This window comes from Diadema setosum, chromosome 7, assembly GCF_964275005.1.
Source record: "Diadema setosum chromosome 7, eeDiaSeto1, whole genome shotgun sequence".
Taxonomy (NCBI): domain Eukaryota; kingdom Metazoa; phylum Echinodermata; class Echinoidea; order Diadematoida; family Diadematidae; genus Diadema; species Diadema setosum.
Genome location: NC_092691.1, coordinates 5,301,600 through 5,322,922, shown reverse-complemented (window position 1 = coordinate 5,322,922; position 21,323 = coordinate 5,301,600). Strand labels below are relative to the sequence as shown.

At 39.1% G+C, this 21,323-nt stretch overlaps 2 protein-coding genes across 2 annotated transcripts in view; one reads left to right on the top strand and one right to left on the bottom strand.

The window, feature by feature from the left end:
• Positions 1 to 1,237: 1,237 nt before the first annotated feature.
• Positions 1,238 to 9,286, bottom strand: LOC140230827 (uncharacterized). The gene is made up of 8 exons (XM_072310970.1): positions 9,027 to 9,286; positions 8,168 to 8,326; positions 7,308 to 7,612; positions 5,007 to 6,506; positions 4,383 to 4,572; positions 3,059 to 3,197; positions 2,326 to 2,455; positions 1,238 to 1,410 (listed from the first exon to the last, which is right to left on the bottom strand). The coding sequence occupies exons 1-8, from the start codon at positions 9,104 to 9,106 to the stop codon at positions 1,238 to 1,240; spliced, it is 2,676 nt and encodes an 891-aa protein (XP_072167071.1). The 5' UTR covers positions 9,107 to 9,286.
• Positions 9,287 to 11,425: 2,139 nt separating this feature from the next.
• The window catches only part of LOC140230611 (uncharacterized), a 51,267-nt gene continuing 41,369 nt past the window's right edge, over positions 11,426 to 21,323 (top strand). The window contains exons 1-4 of the mRNA XM_072310752.1: positions 11,426 to 11,429; positions 18,730 to 19,065; positions 19,926 to 20,246; positions 20,661 to 20,978. Of these exons, the coding sequence (XP_072166853.1) occupies positions 11,426 to 11,429; positions 18,730 to 19,065; positions 19,926 to 20,246; positions 20,661 to 20,978 (979 nt within the window). The remainder of the gene's footprint in view (positions 11,430 to 18,729; positions 19,066 to 19,925; positions 20,247 to 20,660; positions 20,979 to 21,323) is intronic.

The window sequence follows — 21,323 nt, the reverse complement described above, 5'->3', positions numbered from 1 at the left end:
CGAACATTTCTCGTTTTACAGTAGATAGTCCTACTATCAACAGGCATATTCAGTTCCAGATCTATTTGGAGTTATTTGGAGTTCACAAAGAGCTGACATCTCTTAACATTTAAAAAAACAACAGCTTTGAGTCCTACCATCAAGATCACCTATTTTTCAAAAACAATAGACTTTAGTACTGACACAGGTTGGATACAATGTATCTTTGTGTATATTAAAAGTTTTGGAATGGAACAGCGGATGAATGAAAGACTGAAGAGGGATAAAATCTATCAATTACCAATCATTGCACAATTTTGGTGATTAACTAGTCTTCAACACATGGTTCCAGTTATTGCTGTCCAATTTACAGGGGGAAAATGGGGCAGAGAGTGACAATCCTAGTAATTACACTAGCACTATAATGCTTTTGGACAAAAGATTTAAAAAATGTATATAAGTAAAACAAATTATAGAAAAAGATATTGCATACTCACATCATCCTTCATTGTATCAAAGAAATAAAAATGCTATATATTAGCATTCAGACCAAACTATTAAAATAGCTCTTCCAAAGTTTGATTAGTATTTTCTTTTCATCATGTTGTACCCACAAGCTGTTGAACTTTGTCCTACTTGTATAGAAATGTAGGCATGACAGAAGATTTGTTGTAATTATTGAATACACTTTCTGAATTTTTGGCTGGCTAGAACTCCATATGAATTAGGAGAGTTGTTATCTCAAACAGAAACACAATAAAATGTACTCGTGGATTACTTGTTGCATGAGAGCCTAAGACTGCTGCCACAGTGTGAAAGGCATCCACCAAAGACATGCTGGGCATTGGGATATTACAGTGCCAATAGCGGTGTTATCATTCTCAGCAGTATTGATCATGAAGTTATTACACCTAGAATTCCTGCTGGATAAAATCTTGTCCAAGGCAAGACAGAAAGGCAAAATAAACAACTACGATCTACAGGTACCTACACTGAACTAAAGCAAACTGATCAAGGTCTTTAGGCATGATGATTTCTATTACAATAGCATTCAGCAGGCTGGTTTTGTGTGTTTTCAAAATTACACCTTCAGAGTTTACAGAAAAAAACAAAACAAAATGGTGGTGACAGCTACATGTATTTCAGAACCCCTGCAAACAAAACACAGTGTGCAATCCACAAGTGCTGTATACATGCAATGTGCATGAATACAATGTGTATATACAGTAGCACAACCAGCAGTGAACTGCTAAAATTTTCACTGGCCTGAGACGATATCTGACTGTCGGATCTGCCGCTCGCCCTCCATGAGGAATATCTGGCACGCCTTGTGGAGAAGGTGCACACCGACCTGCCTCTTCTTGCTCGCCGTCCATGAGTGAGAGACGCCATAGTAGTCACCTCGCTTGGCATTTGTCAACCGTGTCAATCCTACGATATCACGTATGGCGTGACAGAAAGATGGGGGGATGAGGAAAGAAATGCTAATGTCAGTAGGATCATTCATGTGAACACAGAAACACTCCATTTCACAACTTAATGCAATCTGTTATATTTTCACTGCAGCTGACGAAAATAACATCTTGTTTCTTTCTTCCAAAAGTATTTTGCTTAAGACTCCAAAGACATACATGTGAAGGCACAACTATGCATCTTCATTTACAGTTGTGATTGAACACAAACTTTTTCACAAATTTACTGTCCAGTATCTAGTAGCATACTGAAGTTGATAATGTGAAAGGTTTATTAGTGATTTAGATCTTGTTTTCCCTACTCATCCTGGAAATTCTTAGAGGAACTTCATGTCAAAAATGAAAATTTCACAATGATTTTTAACCAATTTTCCATTGCAATCAAGCAGCAATGAAAACCTCTGGCGAGCATTTCACAGTGGGACTTCAAAAACAAAGCAATTATCTTTTGCGTAGCTGTGAGAGCATTTGTTAACTAGAGGAGCTTGCTCAGCAGCTAAAGGAATCCAGAGTATGAGTTTGGAAGGGAGACTATGCAATGTGATACTTTTATTGCCTTAAATGACATAACAGCTTGTGACATGCCAAACATTATACAAATATTAAACACACTGAAATCTATTCATAATACACAGGCAGTGCAACTGAGTGCAGATGAGCAGGCATTAGTAGCAGATAGCAGTATGTTAATGCCTGGTGAAAGCTATATTCGGGCCTATAGGCAAACAATAAAAGACTGATTTGATCAGGATCCATACATGTATTCCCGTTTTATAACTCTTTCTTCACCAAAGCCATAAGATTTCAAGTATTTGCGAGGACAATCTGAAGAAATACAACTCAGTGTGATGTATGTATGGAGCCACTGACTCACCGAGGGCATCGATCATGCACGCCTCTCTCGTATACGCCTCCACGGGGATGACGTTCTGGAAGATGTGGAGAGATATAACGCCCATTCCTCCCGACCAGATGTCCAAGATGTGGAGAACTTTCTTACCGGGCTGGAGAAAGAAACAGACAGACAGACAGACAGAGAGAACACGAGAAACATGTGCATTATGCCACTAAACTGTGTATTGCTCTGTCAGTAAAATGCAGCAAGAGAGTGAGCAAAAATATCCATTAATAACATGTTTTCTGTGCAATGTACGTCTCTACTGAGTTTCAAGAGATTATCACATTGAAAAATATTTATTTCATCTATGTATCACATATTGCTGGTGTTGTGATTCTGCAGCAACAAGCAATATACTGTATATCTCACATATCTTGGGGTGGTTCTATTTTTGTAAGTCGACTGATGTTGTGATATTTACAACGCATCAAAACACTGCCTCCTACGACACAAGTATCATGAAATCATTAACTTTGCTTCTTCTTTTTTTAAGTGGATGCACAGTTCTCATTCAACCACTATGCCTCTTAATCAGGCACCCACAAAATATGTGAGCTTATGTCTTTTATGAAAATGAATAATGACAAACACACAACAAAAACCTCTCCATCACCATCAAAGCTTGAGAAAAAAAGAGATAACCGCGCCTTTATGTATGATCATCAAACACATGAAATGTTACCATACCATGTTTTATTCACTGTCATACCTTCTTGGCCATGGTCTTGTTCTTGTGATGCAAAGCTTCTTCAAAGTGAGCATAAGGTCGCGACCTCTTGCCCTTTCCCACATAGAAGATGGCAGAGACGAATGTTGTTAGTGTCTCCAAATGAGTCAGGTTGGGGTATCTACATGTGATTGATGAAAGACAATGATAAATATACGGTACTTATTCTATCTGATTGACAAATTGCCCTACATTGACACAAATACATACAGTTGTATCAGTGTTTTAGTAGTAGCCATGACAAAAGAAGTCATGGGCATTCATACTTGAGCAGGAATCGAACCTACAACTTCCTGATCACTGGACAGGCGTCATATCCACTACACCACCAACCTTCTGCCCAATAGCCAGTGCTGTTTCTAATCCTCATAGCATGTGGTAGGTACTCCATATTCATTCGAATTTGGATATACAGTACATATCAATGCACTAACCATCACAGTTCAAACCCCATCATGCTGTGCTGCACGCTTGATTTCGTTTTTGGTAAACCCCATAAAAGTGAGTCCTTTTTATAGTATGTAATTGCATCATTTACAATCTTGGCAATCAATCAATACAGTGCACTCCCGTTATAACGAACACGGTTATAACGAAATTCCGGTTACAACGAAATGAAATTTAGGGCCGCAACATTATCAACTCTATGTATTTTTATTGTTTCTTCATTCGGTTATAACGAAATTTCGTTATAACGAAAGAAAACTGCCGGTCCCGAGGACTTCGTTATAACGGGAGTCCACTGTACCACAAATAAACATGAACACTGTTCACTATGAACAGCTTTCCAGCGATGCAAAGGAGCATTGTCATAAGAATCATTTTGAAATGAACTGTGTGAGCAGACAATTTTTAAACATTTGCATTTGCTTGTATTAGTGATTTGTGATAAAAGTTCCATTGGGAAGACAATGAAAACATTTTGTCTGCTTTTTCTTTCTTTGAAGACAGAAGCAGATTATTGTCTACTGACCAACATGGATACCCCGGGACATTGTACAAAAAATGAATCCCACAAGATATTTGTAACCTGTCCTCTCTTAATAACTACAAGATTTCACTCAATTACAAAATGTCAAGGACACTTCAACCGTTTCGGACGAGTCTCAAGTACATGTATACTCGGGCAAGTGTCTATGGGAAATGGTGTTGCAACAAAATCAGCCCATCCTCAACAGGTTAAGAGCTTGTACACTTTTGTATTAGGTCTCTGGGAGCTGTAAACAGGCAATGAAAGGGATGGGTCTCTACAATAGGAGGACTGTTTCGTTTAGGGGGCAAAGAGGTGAAACAACTGGTCACTGACCGACTTGGTAGATCCCTGGACACCCTCGGATCAAGCAACAGGTAGTTGAAAGAGGACTTGAGTTTGCCCTCCCTCCACTTCCTCTTTGGATCAGGCTTCTGGAACTGGCTCACCATCTGCATCTCCAGATTGCAGCGGTCCAGGATGGGCGTCGTGCCGTTTAGTACCCCAGCAAGCTCGTAGTGAAAGTCTGAGAGAGATCCAGCCAATCAATGCATAAATGTGTGTGTGTGTAGAAATACATGTATAATCATTAATCATAAGCTCCATTGAGCACACCTGTACAACGTAGCTTTTAAGATGTGGATGTATGGGTAGGTAGTATCTTCCAGAAAATGATGGAGAATACTTGTTATCTCTAGGGTTGCTGAGAAAAAAAAAAAGGACCTATATAAATGAAAATTTCATTTTAAGTGTATTCATGCCACATAACAATTAGATTTTATTTTCTCCCATTGTTCAAGTGGGGCACGTGTTATCTGACATTGCATAATGGTAGCTGATACACTATAGTAAATTTGCTCAGCAAAATCACTACAATGTTGTATAATTATTGCTGAGCATATCTAGCAGAAAACAAAATGCACTTCTAGGTTCTTGAAAAGCATACCAGTCTTATCTTACCATTTTTCCCTTGTCCCTGCTTCCGACTCAACCGCTCTGCAGCACTGCTGCCATCGTCTTTTAAAAGCCTCGCCAGGAGATTAAGGTATACTGAGCGTGTCGTTGCAGTTACTGGACCAGTGTCCTCACCATGTTCCTTCAACTTTGCCAAAATCTCTGCATTGGATAGCTTCACCAGTTCTGGTGGTACCACTAGTCTCTCTGGCTGGTCTGAGTCCAGGCTCTCTGACTGAAATGAGGTCCAGTCATAAACCACTGTCTGGTCACTGATTATGCTGAAGTCCAGCAGAGAAGAATCGCTTCCCAAAGCGGGCGGGAAGTGTTGCTCTATGAGTGATATGCCAGATTTTCGATTGTGATACACAGCGTGGGAGGACACCAACGGTTGGGCACTTTCCTGTGGGTTTTGCTCGGGATCGACTGCAGTGTGAAAGGATATCGCGGAGGAGTCTGATGATTCTGGATGGGTCTCTTCTGATGGACCTGAAGCATCTTCTGAGAGAGGATTGACCGATATCTCAGGACCAGATGCAGCCGATTCAGTCGGAGGTGTTTGATCTTGTGCAGCAGGCACTTCACTTGACCCCACACATAAGTGTCCTGCAGCTTCCTGCCCACATCTCTCTGCATCTTGTGGGTCATCCGACAGTTGGGATTCTTCATCACTGATGGCATCTTCAGGGCTGGAGCTGGAGTAAGAGTCAGGAGATTCCTCCTCATAATCGTCTTCCGCTTGTGAGAGGTGTGGCAGAGGACGGTGGAGGGAAGTCGCCATAGTTCTCCTCCGGTCCCTTGCTTTTGCTTTGGAAAAGAACACGGTGTGATCTGGCGAGGTGACATCCAAACCAATGCCCCCATGCATCCCGTCACCCCAAGATGCATTGTTATCATTTTCCGCATTCGAGTCAGACAAATCCTTACTGTCATTAGAGTCAATGCTTCCCTCTCTGTCTATTACTTTCTCCTGTGGACTCCCATCATCACTGAGGCAGTTGTCATTGCAGTCACTACGGTATGGGGACTCATGAGCAACGACAACGTTTGACACATTGCTGGGACACTCAGACTGGACAACTTGTTTTGTGCTTGAACTGTTCCCTGATGGTGACGAACTGTTACGACTCCTTAGACTGTAATTACTGATGCTAAATGACTCAAGTGCACAATCAAGGGTGTTTTCTACGTAGGAAGATGTCAATGTGTCTGTGAGGGCAGTCTCATGCTTAGGGAACATTATTTCCCAGTCCACACTATCTTCATCCCTGACTGTGTCAAGATCATTCAAACACGATTTCGTCACCGTGTCTCCGTCTGTGGAACTGATGATAGAACTAGTGACTGAGCAAGGACTCCAGGTTGCATCGTTGGTGACGTTGTACGCTTCCTGGTTGCTTCTTGAGGTGGGAGAAAGCTGGCTATGAGTTGTCTCAATCGTACAGCCCTGGGTGGATTCGTCTCTTGAGAAAGACTGCCAGTCATTTTCATTGTAGGGATCCGAGCCTGTTAAGCGTCAGAACAGAATCAACACATCAAAAACCATTGAGAGTTAAGACCACTTCTATGTCTTCATTCTATTGTTATCTTTCTAATTGATCAACGTGATTGTGAGCAATCGTATCTTTCCATACAGACTTGGCACTTACGTCACATAGTCATGAACATTCAAGTGTGTTTGCAAGTAAATCAGCCACACCGTAGCATGTGCGCTCTGTTCATTCTGCATGTTAAAACAAAACACTGTTGATATTAAATGTTAGAATACATTCACACGGAGGTAGGAACAGGCATATTTGTCAAAACAAAAGAGAAAAAAAGATATACTGTGTAAGGTTTTTTGAGACAAAACTATCATTCTGTTTCAAAGGTTTGTCCATGATAACACACTGTTTTTGTCTGAGAGTGAAATAACACATTTACATGTAGGACCCCTTTAGCATGATACAGTTTGTAAGTTAACGAATGTTTGTCTTTGTGTATGCTCTGTGATTCCAAATGAGAACACACACAATAAAAATGTGTTTTAGGAAAAAAAATGCCTCGCCTCCACAAGAAAAATAAACATTCATTGAAACATTCAGGTTTGTACATGTATAATGTCAGTGTACACTGTAAGTATGTGTAGCGTGTGTAATAACTGCTATCAGCAAAATACATTGGTAGGCCTACGAGCCATGGCAGCGTAAATTTGAAAGATACATTTTTAACATTCTTATGAGATAACAAAGTATATCTGAAATGTATGGTGAAGTCTCCTTTGGCGATGGTTTGCATTTTATTATTTTTGTTTTCCTGAGCACTTACCTGATGTATTTTCGCGAGATAAAGTTTGCCAGGATGACGGCGCCATTTCCAACTCTTCTCTCATCTGTCTGGTGTCTACCAATGCCTCCTCCTCTTCCTCCTCCTCACCCTCCTCCAAGTCGACAAGCCAAGACTCAAGGAGATTGATGCAATCCCAGTGGCCGTTGGTCCTGGCCATGCTGCTGGCCGTGTTCCCATCCTCATCCTGAAGGGACGGGTCCCCACCGTTGCGCAGCAGCACCTCCAGGGCCTGGAAACGCCCCCACGACGCTGCCACGTGGACCGGGGTCAATCCCTCCGTTGACCTTTACAATAAAGTGAGTGAACAATCTAATAATGCTGATGTGTAGGATGAGAGATTCTGCTTTGGAGTACTCTGAAACTTACAGGAGATTTACATGTAGCCTCATCCTTTTGGGACTGTAGGTATTGAAAGGTTCCCAATTATTTTAAAAGTTAGCAGTTATACCAAATTCGATCTCGTCAGAAAAGAAACAAATAATCTGTTTTTGTTTCTTGTGTTTTGTTGTTTGTGTTTTTTTTTTTTTTTCAAGAGCGTGCAAACCTGTAAATGTAATGATGTAAAAAACACAATTTGGAAATTTGCAGGAACTTGGCTGGGATGGTATTGCAACTTGACAATCTGCTCTTTGACTTTGAAAGTTGTGCTGTGGGGTAGCCATCCCAATTCTAGTACTACAGTGGGTCAGTGCAGATCTATACAACTCTACCTCTAGCCTAACCCTGCTTGCGATACACATGGATGCACGCACTCACTTTTAGGAGGCTGTCCCAAAAGGAACTCTTGCCAAGATCTGAGGCTGTGTACAATTGTACATTGTACTGGCAGGTTCTCATACCTTACATTAGGATCTCCTCCATGCTCCAAGAACAGCAATGTCATGTGCAGTGCATGTCTGGACTCTGATCCAACAGCGAGATGGAACGGGCTAACGCCTTCTGATGGCAAGATGAGATTTGGAGCAGCACTACCCTCCTCCAGTAGGCTGATAATCAAACTGTTTTCATAACAATGAAAATACGATGTACACTTACAAAGTGTAAGGATGCTTGTAAAATCACTGATAAATGCACATCTTACACTACAGTGCCTGACAAAGTCTAGATCCTGCTTGTGTCGGACTTAATGGAAATACACACAATTCTGAGCTTGGATATTAAATTTACCACTTCCTAGGATCCATTTTGAATGTCAACAAATGATTCATCCCACATGAATCTCAAAAACCTGTTTAAACTAATGACTGGACATTGGATTGCAGCCATTGAAGAGTGTACGTCTCCCTGAGCTGAGCCATAATAGCCACATTTCCAACTTGTAGGCCTATGTGTACAATGTGCATGTCATCTATGTACACTCGAAAGTATAGACGAGCACACACACACACACACACACACACACACAAACAAACAGGTTCAAGACAGAACAAAGCAGAAGACATCTTAGGCACTAGTAGTGGTACTGGTAGTGTACTTTCGCACCTGTAAGTTAAGTGTTACTACTGCCGACATTTTGTAACAAGGTGTAAATTTATGCCAATGGCTGCTTCAATTAAGAATTAATACAGCCCTTGCGCCCAGTCGCTGTATACATTGTAAATGGCTGTTGATTCGCACAGCGTCTGGTCGGGCTACTGTAGACTCTATCGTCTATCTACAACTTACAAGTAGTGAAACTGTAACTGTGTATCTACGTACCTGACATTTTCATCTGTGACGGCCTCAACTAGAGTCCGAGCCTGTCTCAGTTGAAGAAGTCTGCATGACGAAGAAGCCATCGTTCATGTTCCATCCTTCTTCATGTTCATTTGAAGAGCTCTCAATCTCATCAAAAGTCATCAGCCACCATACCATGACCACACTTGGTTGGATCGGCATCAACAGCTGACTAGTTTCTACTGGATTTCTAGAACTTTTCTATTAAATTCTAGACCTCTAACGTTAGATTTTGTTCTAAATGCTGTAGCTAGACTACTGCAGACAACAATCCAAACACTCAATAGTAACAGGAAGTAACCACCCAGACATTCTGACACGAAGAAATTACAAGTTTGTACTTTGTCAACATGGAACAGACTGTACACTACCACAGCTGCGCTGCCTGCTGCATGTATCAGTGTATGAGGCCGCGAGGGGCCACTAACTGACACTTCACTCCTTCTTGTCGAAATCTCCTGACCATTTCCCGCAGTTTCCGTCCTATTATCCGACATTTGGAATTAACGTTACAGAGAATCGGGTACAATGCATGCAGAATCTGATTGATAACATCGAGCTCGGAGGCAGAGTGACGATCGCGATGCCGCCGCACGCCGTGAAATAGCAGCGGGTCGGTCGGCCCGCGGCGAGAAGAGAGAGAGCGTTCACGCGGCCCTAGCGCCCGCGGCCGGTCCGCGGTCGATCCGGCCGTGTACCTTGTACATTATCGCATCGTCTAGTGTATGGTATGGAACGCCCGTGGTGTTACAAAAAAGATTAATAAAAAAACAAAATAAATAGATAAATGCTCAAATCAGCAGTTTTATCTCTGTCTGGTTTCTATAATAATTACTCTGTGAAAGCATCAGACAAAACAGTTGATTAGGTGTTTCAGCTCTACACGAACAACTAAAAAACTACTGGTCAAAAGTTTTCATTTTGCATGAACAGATTAGAAACTTATAATGTGCTATTGTAAGCAAACCAGTCTCTCACCAGGGGTCTTATCTCTGCACATGCGGGAATTTCTCTTTGAGAACCATCATAAACATCACAACAACCGCGTCCCCGAACCTCACGGGCTGTCGGGATCCTTGCAAACAGTTTGATAGGCCTACTAGCTAGAAAAAGGAAATCATTTTTTATGTTGTCTTTGCGTGGACTAAATAATAGGGAAGATAATTTCACACTTACTTGTTTTGCGCTCCCACGGTTTGAATGACACAAAGTACATAACTGCGACGGTGTTTTGTTTTTAAATATAGTGTATACACACACTTCTTGCTTTAGAAAACAATAAAACTATTAATGATCGAATACTTGAATAATCTATATCAAGCAGTACACATACATGATCATTATAAAGTATAGTTACAACATGGATAGTGTGTACAATCCGAGTATAAAACATGATAATAACGCCGTGAATCAACTATGTGTTTATACGAATAACAACCTTGCGTATTGTTTTATTTCCCGCTGTTTCGCATAGCAATAAAATCTTATCAACACAATGTACACATAATATTAAAGGTACTAGTTTACCTTTGGGAGCAGAGATTTCAAAAATGTTCAAGATATCTCATTTGATGCATAGGGTCCTATAACGTAGGTCTGTTGTATCATGAAACATCCTACCATTAAAAAAAAAAAAATCGCAATAAAGCCTAAAAGGAGATAGGAGATAAAAAGGAGATTAAAAAAAAAAATGTTTTTTTCTCAATAAACCGTAACTGTAGACGGTTTAGTCTGGAAACATTTTTATTATAACTATTGTTTACATTTTGTGTATTTAACAACACTTGACATCAATTATACGGGTTCAAATTTTTACAGTAGTTGTTTCTATTCCTAACTCACATTTTAGAACTATTTTGAAGCACTAATTAATGCTGGGTTTTTGTTTCATCTGCAAATGGTATGCCTTAAAGTGTAACCATGATAATATAACCCCAAATATTTCATTGGAAATCAAAAAGTGGAGGTAGACAGATAATGTGAGTGGCAGTTAGAAATAAAAGGGTTGTATAGATCTTTTAAAAGATATAGAAGTCAAACGGAACCCTGGGCCGGGGTTATCTGCAAACGTGGAGTACAACAGTGCATGCAAAACAGTCCATCGTATTGGAATGCAGTGTATCTTCACTTTACTGCTAAGAATCACAGGAAAACTTCACGTCAATTGATTTTTGCGTGCATCAGAAAAGAGTACACTACCTTAGTTAGGAGAGAGAGAGAGAGAGAGAGAGAGAGAGGGATATACCCAGGGCTGCCAACATTGGAAACTAGTTGAGAGTGAGACTCCCATAGGCCAATGCTATAATTTAGGAGTCAAAATGAGTGAGATCAATAGAAGTGCATGCATATGAAATAAAGTTTTAGAGTGAGAAAGGACCAAAATGAGTGAGTCTCTCTCTCAATGGGTGAGAGTTGGCAGCCCTATATACCAGGATTTACTGGAAGAAATCGTTAAAAATAGAAATGACGATAATACATTATAGGCCTAACACTTGAATGAGAAATTATAGGGCCTAATTTAAACCGAAATCGAGAAGACGCATAATGTTTTGCAGTGTTGATACAGTTTATTAGTAAAGGCTACTTACACAAACACCAAGACAAAGGTATAATATTTGACTATAGTAACCCGTGTTACAGTAGTTCTTATTAATGTTCAGGCAGACTTACACCCCCCCCCCCCCCCCCCTCTTCACTGCATGTGAATAGTCACTTCGAGCTTCAGCTGCTTCCGCAATCAAAATACCTGATTACAATTTTTACATCGCATGGCGTTCCATAGCAGTTAATTAATTTTTGCATACAATAATGTGTGTACTTGAGGCATAGAGCTCTATACAGGGGCTCTCTATGACTTGGGGGTGATTCGTACGGCAGATCATCAGCTTGCTGGATGTCATTTTAGAAAGCCGCGCTGTCACCGACAGGTGACAGTGACGAAGTATGTGATTGGTCGAGCTCTCCAGGAAGGTGCCCCTCACTGACCAGTCACGGATCCCGGTGTATTTTGTGTGCAGTTGTTTGGTGTTTACCACTGACTGATTTCTACTTCACTTGCAGCGATGTTTTCAGGTCCTGGAGGAAAGAAGGGACTTCCCCTTAAAATCTGCCAAGGCAAAACGACATCGGATCGCATCCGCAGAACGGATAAACCGGAATATCGCTGCATCCCTGGAGAATGCATAATAATGATAACCTGATTTTCTCCTCAGCTATTGACCATAACGACAAATTCTAAGAAGTAATCTAGAACCGTTAATTTGAAGTGGAGGGGCTAGAAATCGAATACGTTTACAGGTCAAAGGGTGGAGTTCACTTGGATGAGGGAGGTGTAGTTGGCAATACAATCACCCATACCTAGTCTGCAGTGCACTATTGCTTATCAGTGATCAAATTAAGAATTCAAGCAAGATGAAATGATCGTTTTTCTTACTTTTCTTTCTTTCTCTCTTTCTCTCTCTCTCTCTCGATCTCTGTCCATGTATGTAAATATTAAAATTTAGTTTCTATTTCTTATATCCATTAACTAATCAATTGATTCATTGATCAATTTGGACATAGTTAACTAATAGCTCACTCAGTTATTCATCAATTCTGTTCCCGTTGTCGTCACTGTCAACCGACATTCAAACACGTATATTCAGCACCTTTCATCAAATTAGAGTGCCTTAAATTACTGGCATTCAACTGTACAAAATGACAATGACTTATTTGTCACATTCTGTTGTCCCATAAATACCTCAAGTTTTCACAGATCCGTTCTTTATAGTTGTTGTACCTTGAACTTGTAACATAACTTAATTTCCCGGAATACCGCGGGTGGCAAATCAATTACTTTTACGTTTTCTGCACCACACCCCCCCCCCCCCCACCCCCGGCCGGTGCATCTATTTGTCGTAGTCGTATATAGCATAAAATACGTTCATTCTCAATGTGAGTCGGCATTAAGTCTTGTCTCTTCAACCTACCAAGCAGTATACTGTTTTCATAAGCCAGTGTACAGGAATGACTTCCGGGTCTACCTAACGAATTTCCCTTAGTTGGTGGAGCACACAACACATCGCGCACTACCAAGGATTCTAAAGTGTTTTTGAGTCGGTCATCTGTCGTCGGTATGAAGGAAAGGTATGAATATTATCATTGTCGTTGTGATGTATGTGCACTGGTTCTGAACTGATTGTTATTATTCCTGTTTTTCTGTTGAGCACTCGAGGGAAACTATTGACCTACGGCACACCACAAAATTTCTTGGCAGTTCAAACTATAGGTAAATCGAATAGATCTAAAATTACTGTAGTCAGTGTGAAGTAATGGACATTTGCAGCCAGACGAATCAAACCGCAGTTGGTACAGAGATGTATAACCTATACTTACATGTGAATTGCCATTTTTACCGTAAACCTCAAAATTTCGAATATGCAAATCACGTACGTGACACCCCTATAAACATATAGTTCGCCAAGTAGCCTTATGAGGCCATGTGAAACTTGTGTTGTAACGTCTTACTTTTATAGAGTGATTAATTTTGTAGTTCAAAATAGTTATAACATTCTTGCTGCTTTGTTGGTCTATTCGTTCTTGTGAATTCATTTGCAACGAAGATTACTCGTTTGAATGACTTAGTGAATTCACTTAACATTGAGGTGAATTGAATTATTTAGTGAATGAATAGCATTTCGATTAATTTTGACATCTTCAAATGTAAAGTCTTCTCCGTGAAAGAGAGAGAGAGAGATAGATAGAGAGAGAGACAGACAAAGAGGGAGAGAGTAAGAGAGAAAAGCAGAAGCTTCATAATTATCATATAGTCGATGGAAAATTCTCTAAGACATTATCCCTAACCAGCTATTTACCATGTTGGATATACATAATAATTGAACCAGGATACGAACACCATTAAACGTATTGTACCTCATGGCTGTGCCAGCCTCCACTTCGTAAAAGTGCCGGAAGTGACGTCACCTCTTCATTTCCTTGCTTCCCTATACAATCACAGAGGGGGTAGGCTGTGGCTTGCGGTGACAATATTCCAGCAACTATTCATTCTGCTTGCTTTCTTGTCAACAAGAGGTGAGGAAACATTCTCTTAAATTGTTCATGGCTAAATACCAGTGTAACAATGTTAAAGCAATTATGCGACGTAAAAGCATGATCATTTGTCATTCATTTAATCAATTTCCAATGCAATCGAAAGTAGACATTTGAATACACATACGTGCAAAAAAAAATCAATACAAAATTGTTATCAAGAAAAACACTAAGAATTAAAATGCAATAAGTGCTATGTCTTTCATGACAATACAAAATAAAAATTAATTGGAAATGGAAGGGAATGCTAAAAAGCAGAGCTTGTCGTTTGCAATCTGCTCATAAACAATACATGATGATAAATTGCTAAACCATCATAAACTAGACAAAAATCCCCTTAGAAAGAAAAAAACAAAGACAACAGGGTGGTGACTTAGCTTAGTCGGTAGCTCGTCTGCCTCACGATCCAAGGGACCCGAGTTCGATTCCCGAGTCCCATTGAGCAATGTTGTTTTTGATCATACCGTCCCCTCTAGTGAGAGCCAAAGCACTCTGTCCCTCGGATATAAAATGAAGAGTTTTGAGCTTCATGCATTCTTGTTGAGATGTTTGTGATTAAAGCTGCTAGAAAACAAAGAAAATGATGAGAAAATACAGATATTTTGAATCACAACTTCTAGAATATTGTTATGTTACAAGTATTTAATTTTTGCTCTATCTGATGATGGACTTACCATTGCTTACTGTGAAACGTTCAAAAATGGTGCTTAGCACATTTTGCGATAAAACTCTTCGAATGATGGTCCCGTGTGTGAGAGAGTCACAACTCATGCACGAATATGTGCTATCCGGCCATCTTCTCAGATGGAAATGAAACAAACAAACAAACAACATAAAATGCACACAAGCACACACACACACACACACACACACAAACACACACATAAACAAACAAACAAGGGCAACTCTCATGTGAAAAAAAAAAGGAATTCAAATTCACGATCAGGCAAACATTTTCAAAGTATGGGCAGTCTTTTTCGTTGTTGCTTTTATTCTTTGTAGTTACTCAGCTACTGAAATATGCAAACTTGATATACATTGAAATGTGATTTTTTACTCATACTATAGCTAATAACTCGTCATAACCCCACTTTCAGACACATGCATTTACATTTTATTCATACACGATTTTTACCGCTGCTACATTACAGAGTATATGCGTGATCATCTCGAATACGGACATAATTAGTGGATGAAGCATGATCTTGACAACCAGCGAAACTGGAGGTATAACCCTTTGGTGAAATAGGTCTATCTACAGCTGATCCGATTGCGGCAACTTATGATATGGACACGAGGAACTAAGGAATGGAATCAAAATGGATCACTGTGGATTTGGACGTATAGGACCCCTAAGATATTCTGGGATATGGCTATTTCCTAAATGTTACATCCATACTGTTAGGGATGAGTTGAAAATGAAAGGAAGGTCGATAGGAAAGAAATACATACAATACAATTAAGATGATTAAATGAGACTTTGAAATGAAAATAACAATTCGTCATCCAATAAATGACAGTGAAAAAAGCCCGTAGAAGTTGTGTATGTTGATTGAATTCGAACGTTAAAAGTGCGAAGTTGTGTTCCTATAAATGAAATTGAAACTGGTATTTGGTGCGAATTTGAACGTCTATCTAGCTGGCGCGAAATTGAATGCCAACTTTGAGCCGTTAAATTGAATGAAGTTCTCTCTAAATTGAATGAAATAAGATCTAAAAGGAATGACATACAGTGAAATTGAATACTCAAAGAATTAAAGTGAACCGTGAGAGTAGAGCAGTGACAAAAATCCCTTGAATTTGAACGCCTTGTTATTAATTCGAATGCAAATCTAATGAAATTGGGCGGGAAAACCCATAGTATTTTTACTATATTTCTTCACATTCCTTTGAAAAAGAAGAAAATGTAGAAGAAAATATAACTGACACATTAGATGTTCATTTGGCCACAGAAGTGATGTTGAGGGTATTATAAATCAAAACAAGTCAACATGCATTTCCATTATATAGTTCCTTTTAAAGGATGCCACGAATTGTACGATTCTTGACGGGATGAGAGTTACGGAATTTCAATCCTTAATTCATCCAGATCAATAATTTACTCTTGTCTATACAAACACATATTTTGTCTATGACATGAAGAGAAGGATACTGCAAAGAGTTTGAAATTAGATCTGTGATTTAATGTACAGGTTAGGAAATTTTGACCCCTTCTATTCCCTTTGATGATCTGACTTCTGAAATGAAAATTGAGGCGCCTGAGGAAAGTTTTGGAAAGTGTGTACGCGAGTTCATGTTATAACCATGGCGCTACAATATTGTAGCTTCATGTTATAACGATAGTGTGCCAAGAATCATCATTAACTGCAGATGGTAAACTATTTGACGATTATTTGGCGAGGGCATTGGATCTCACCTTACGTTGTTATTATTATCTTTTTTTTGTTCCTTCCGGGTTCCTACCCCCGATAAAATCCAATGAAAACATGGTGAGTGCTTCAGGAAATTGATTTTTGCTTTGCATCCTGGAGGTTGATTTTTTTTTTTCCATTTTTAGTATAAGTAATTTAGACAGGACTTTGCAAAGACACAGTGTGTAGATTGTGAAATAAAACGAAAGTGAATCTTCTATCCTTAGTCTTGTTCAATACTGGCAATGATATTGGATTTAAATATAGTACAATGGAATGTCAATGAAGATACAAGATGTTTCTTGTGATACCATAATAACGTTATAAGAATTTACTATTGTTTTGACGTTTTGTTATCTAGGTATATCACTTGAAAATGAAAATAAAAAAAATGAATAAAAAAAACCCGTTAAAATGAAACCTGCAGATTATTTTCAGACTTTTGCGCTTAAACAATTATGAATTAGTTAATAATGGGTGCAGAATTTGTGATGGGGATGATAAGAATGATTTAAAAATTCATACCAAATCACAATGAACAAGGATGATGACATGAACAAGGCATAACAAACAGTGTCCGTAACATAACATCGTTATGTTTATTCAAGTTTATGATATTTTCTTGTACTTTAAAGGGATGATATTGGCTGAGGTTAGGATTCTGCGTTTAACTTTTTGCGAGATACTTAGAAACCACATTATGATGAAATGTTACAGAGCAAGCAACTCTAAGAGGAATTAAAATTTATTTGAGGACAATCGGTTTTGAAATGACTGAGTTATCCAAATACAAATAAAACAAAGCGATCCAAAAAAAAAAGTGGTTCAACCTTTTAATGATCACTTTGTTTTGGAAATCTTAGCCATTTTAAAACTAATTTTCATCAATTAAAAACTTTGAATTCGTCTAGAACTAAATGCTCTTTTATATTTCAGAAGAGTTTTCTATCTAAAAAAATCATTGTAAAAAACAAAGCAAAAACAAAAACAAAAACAAAAACCGATGGAAACCTAAAGCCTCATCTGAACCGAAACTGTACAATCATATTTATCAACATCAAATGCTTTCACGGTACATTTTTAGACAAATTATAGATATACGTGTCTACGTGTTGTTTGTATTGTTATCGAGTGTTTTGAATTTAACAAGCTTTGCTCCTTTAATGTCTTAAGATCACTCTTTTCCTTCGCTTTATTTACTCTTGGTTTCCATTGCAAAGTGTACATTGTTTTCATGATATATAGTTATCCGTATGTATATACCATATATATTTATTAAATTTCACGATTTTCATTTTGTTTTCATTGCTCAATAGCATGACTTGACAAATGATTTTTTTTTTGTAGTATTATATACTTTTGTTTAGGTAAATAATTGAACTGAGTTGAATTCAACTGATTGAATTAAATTGATTTGAATTGAATTGAATTGAATTGAACTGAATTGAATTGAATTGAATTGAATTGAATGGGATTGAATTATATTGAATTAGATTGAATTGACTCGAATTGTATTGTATTGTATTGTATCGGGTGTTGGGTGATCAGGGAAGCAAAGCAAATGAAGAAACATGCATAAATTCTACACAAGTGGTAGTGTAATGGAATTACATTGTTATATTTCTGAAATTTATGAGACTCATCAGCATTGTTCAGTAGATGATGCTTTGGGTTTTTCTGTTCAAGAACCACAATAAATTCCACAAATATGTACATGACTTTACCAATTTGTGAACTAACATTACCACTTTGAAATTATATAAATCGTTTCGAATGCCTTTATACCCAGGATATAAATCAAGCATTTTATGTGTCAATATGATGTTTCTGAATGTCGGAAGACGATTTAGATATACATGAAAAAAAAAATAATGCATTTAGATGAACTGAGTGTTTTCGAACTCCTACACAAGATATTGAAAGCAGTGGGTCAGTAATCTCATTAACCTTTTAAATTTCTAAAATGTGATATTATTGAATGATATCAATGTTGTCATTACTGAAATGGAATTTATCATATACTACTATATCTATGTTTATATACTTATGTTTACCTACGTAAACAGATCAAAAGTAAAATAATGTTTTATGTAGGTTGGAATCAATCGAGATTTGATGAAGTGTAACTTGTGTAGTGTTTTGATCTCATCTTACACTCCATTTGTCTTGTCTCTGTTTTCATGCAGCCTATGGCCAAAGACAAGACATCCGGCTCGTTGGCGGAAGTAACAATCGAGAGGGGCGGGTGGAGATCCTCATCAACGAGGAGTGGGGAACGGTATGTGATGACCTATGGGATCTGGACGACGCGAACGTTGCCTGCGGTCAGCTCGGTCTCGGACCGGCCATCGATGCGGGAACGGCTACGTTGATGGACTTCGGCCGCGGGACCGGCAGCATCTACCTCGACGATCTGGATTGTGACGGGGACGAGGCTTCGCTCGTCTCTTGCTCACATCACGGTGTCGACAACCACAACTGTGGGCACAATGAGGATGCTGCAGTGAGATGCCAGGCGGCAGGTAGGTTAATTTGAATTGTCCGATTCATCACTGGAGATGGCATCTTGATAATTATTAACTTTCATGTACATTATGTTATTAATGAGATGGAGAACAATAGGAATAAACTTAAACTTGAACTTGTACTTAGTAAACCAATGCAATACTTGTTACTGATCTCGGAAGGGGGAGGGTTTGTAACCGCCTAACAATTTTCGCCACATTTTTGTTATTTGTTTATCCATATTAGGTTCTCCAGATAGAATGATTTAATACTACATAGTAATTACAGAAAGTGACAATTACTACGGTTACTTGTGATTTCATTTTGGTAATAGATAAATTAGATAGAATAAAATGCTGTCATAAATATGAAATAAACCCCGGATCTGTCATGGGGAAGAACAAGGACCCCCCCCCCCCCAAAAAAAAAAAAAAAAAAAAAATAGATAAATAAAAATAAAAAAATAAATAAATAAATAAAAATAAATAAATAAATAAATAAAAATTAAAACAAAATAAATCAAAATACCGCAAACATTCAACAACAGCTGCATCTTTGCAAACTGTTAGTTTAACATGATAAAAGTGTGCTGCTAACACTCTCCGAATGAGGCAAAATATGAAACGAAAGAAGAAGTGGGTTGAATTTTCGTCTAAGACATAACGTTATAAATGTGTTTGATGTTGGAGACAAAATTACAAAGTCTAAAATTGCAAGGAAATCCACACTTGCGTGAGGTATACAGAGAGATAAAGAACTACAGCCTCTGAGTTTTGATATCATTTAAGTAGGCCTATATAGTTTCAAATCTGCAGTCAATATTTCGCAGTAATATCATATCATGCCATTACGCCTCCAACACTGTACATCGTTGCAGGACTAATTCCCATAGAGTCTCGTCCAGATATTCGTCTGGTAGGAGACACCCACCGACAGGGACGCGTTGAGATCCTCGTTGACGGAGAGTGGGGCACGATCTGCGACGACCTTTGGGATATGAGCGACGCGCGAGTTGCCTGCCGCCAGCTCGGTCTGGGCGAGCCCGTGGAAGTTCGACCCTTCGAGCCGGGAACCGGACTCATTCTCCTGGACAACCTGGTGTGTGACGGCACCGAGAGCTCCCTCTTATCTTGTAGTCACGGTGGCTTGAATATCCACAACTGCATTCACAGTGAAGATGCTGGAGTTGTGTGCGCAGGTCTGTATCTTCTATAGGCCCCTACATACGTGGTATCACTATAATATAAACACATCACAATGCACGATGTAACTGTGTAATTGTACAATCATGATAATAGGTGTAGATGCTATGATAACACAGAGCAACTGCCCCGTCAATACAGTTAATATCGCCTTAAGTCGACCTCCTACCAATCGAAAAATTGGCTAAGTCGAAGCAATATTCTACCCAGATGGATGTAAACATGTTTAAATGCTATTGTTGAAGTCGAAATCACATAAGTCGAAGAATTTTTCTACCATTCCTTTGGATTAGACCTAGGCGAAGTCTCTTCTGTATAATAGTACACTCAAATGAGTCAGACAGCAACAGAAATATTTGGGTCATTAACAAACCCTTAATTCTGTCAAATATATATCCTCACTCATCTAGGTGTTGATTCGTCTGCCGGAATCCGTCTGGTTGATGGCTTTTCCCAATTTGAGGGACGCATAGAAGTCCTCGTCGACAACCGATGGGGTACTGTGTGTGACGATGAGTGGGACGACGCGGATGCCGATGTCGCCTGCAGGCAACTCGGATTTGGTCCTGCCGCTGATCCGCTTCGTTCCTTCGGTCCAGGAACCGGCCCCATACATCTGGATGACTTGAGTTGTGACGGTGATGAACCACTGCTCACACTGTGTGAACACAACCCTAACCACAACTGTGCTCACTACGAGGATGTCGGGATAGTGTGCCGGGAAAGTGGTACGTTTCTCTTATTTCTATCTATCTATCTATCTATCTATCTATCTATCTACCTACCTATCTATCTATTTGTCTATCTATCTATCTATCTATCTATCTACCTACCTACCTATCTATTTATCTATCTATCTATCTATCTATCTATTCATATATCTATTCATCCATCTATCCATCCATCTATCTTTCTATATACCTACAATAATCTGAACACAAATAATTTCATTTCTTATAGGAGAACACTGTGCTGCGCTTTCCTACTCGCGCCTTATTTCTGTAGGATGTGAAAGAGTGGATTCGTTCTGATTTGTCCTGTAGCAGTAACTTCTAAGGCATCTTCAAAATTCT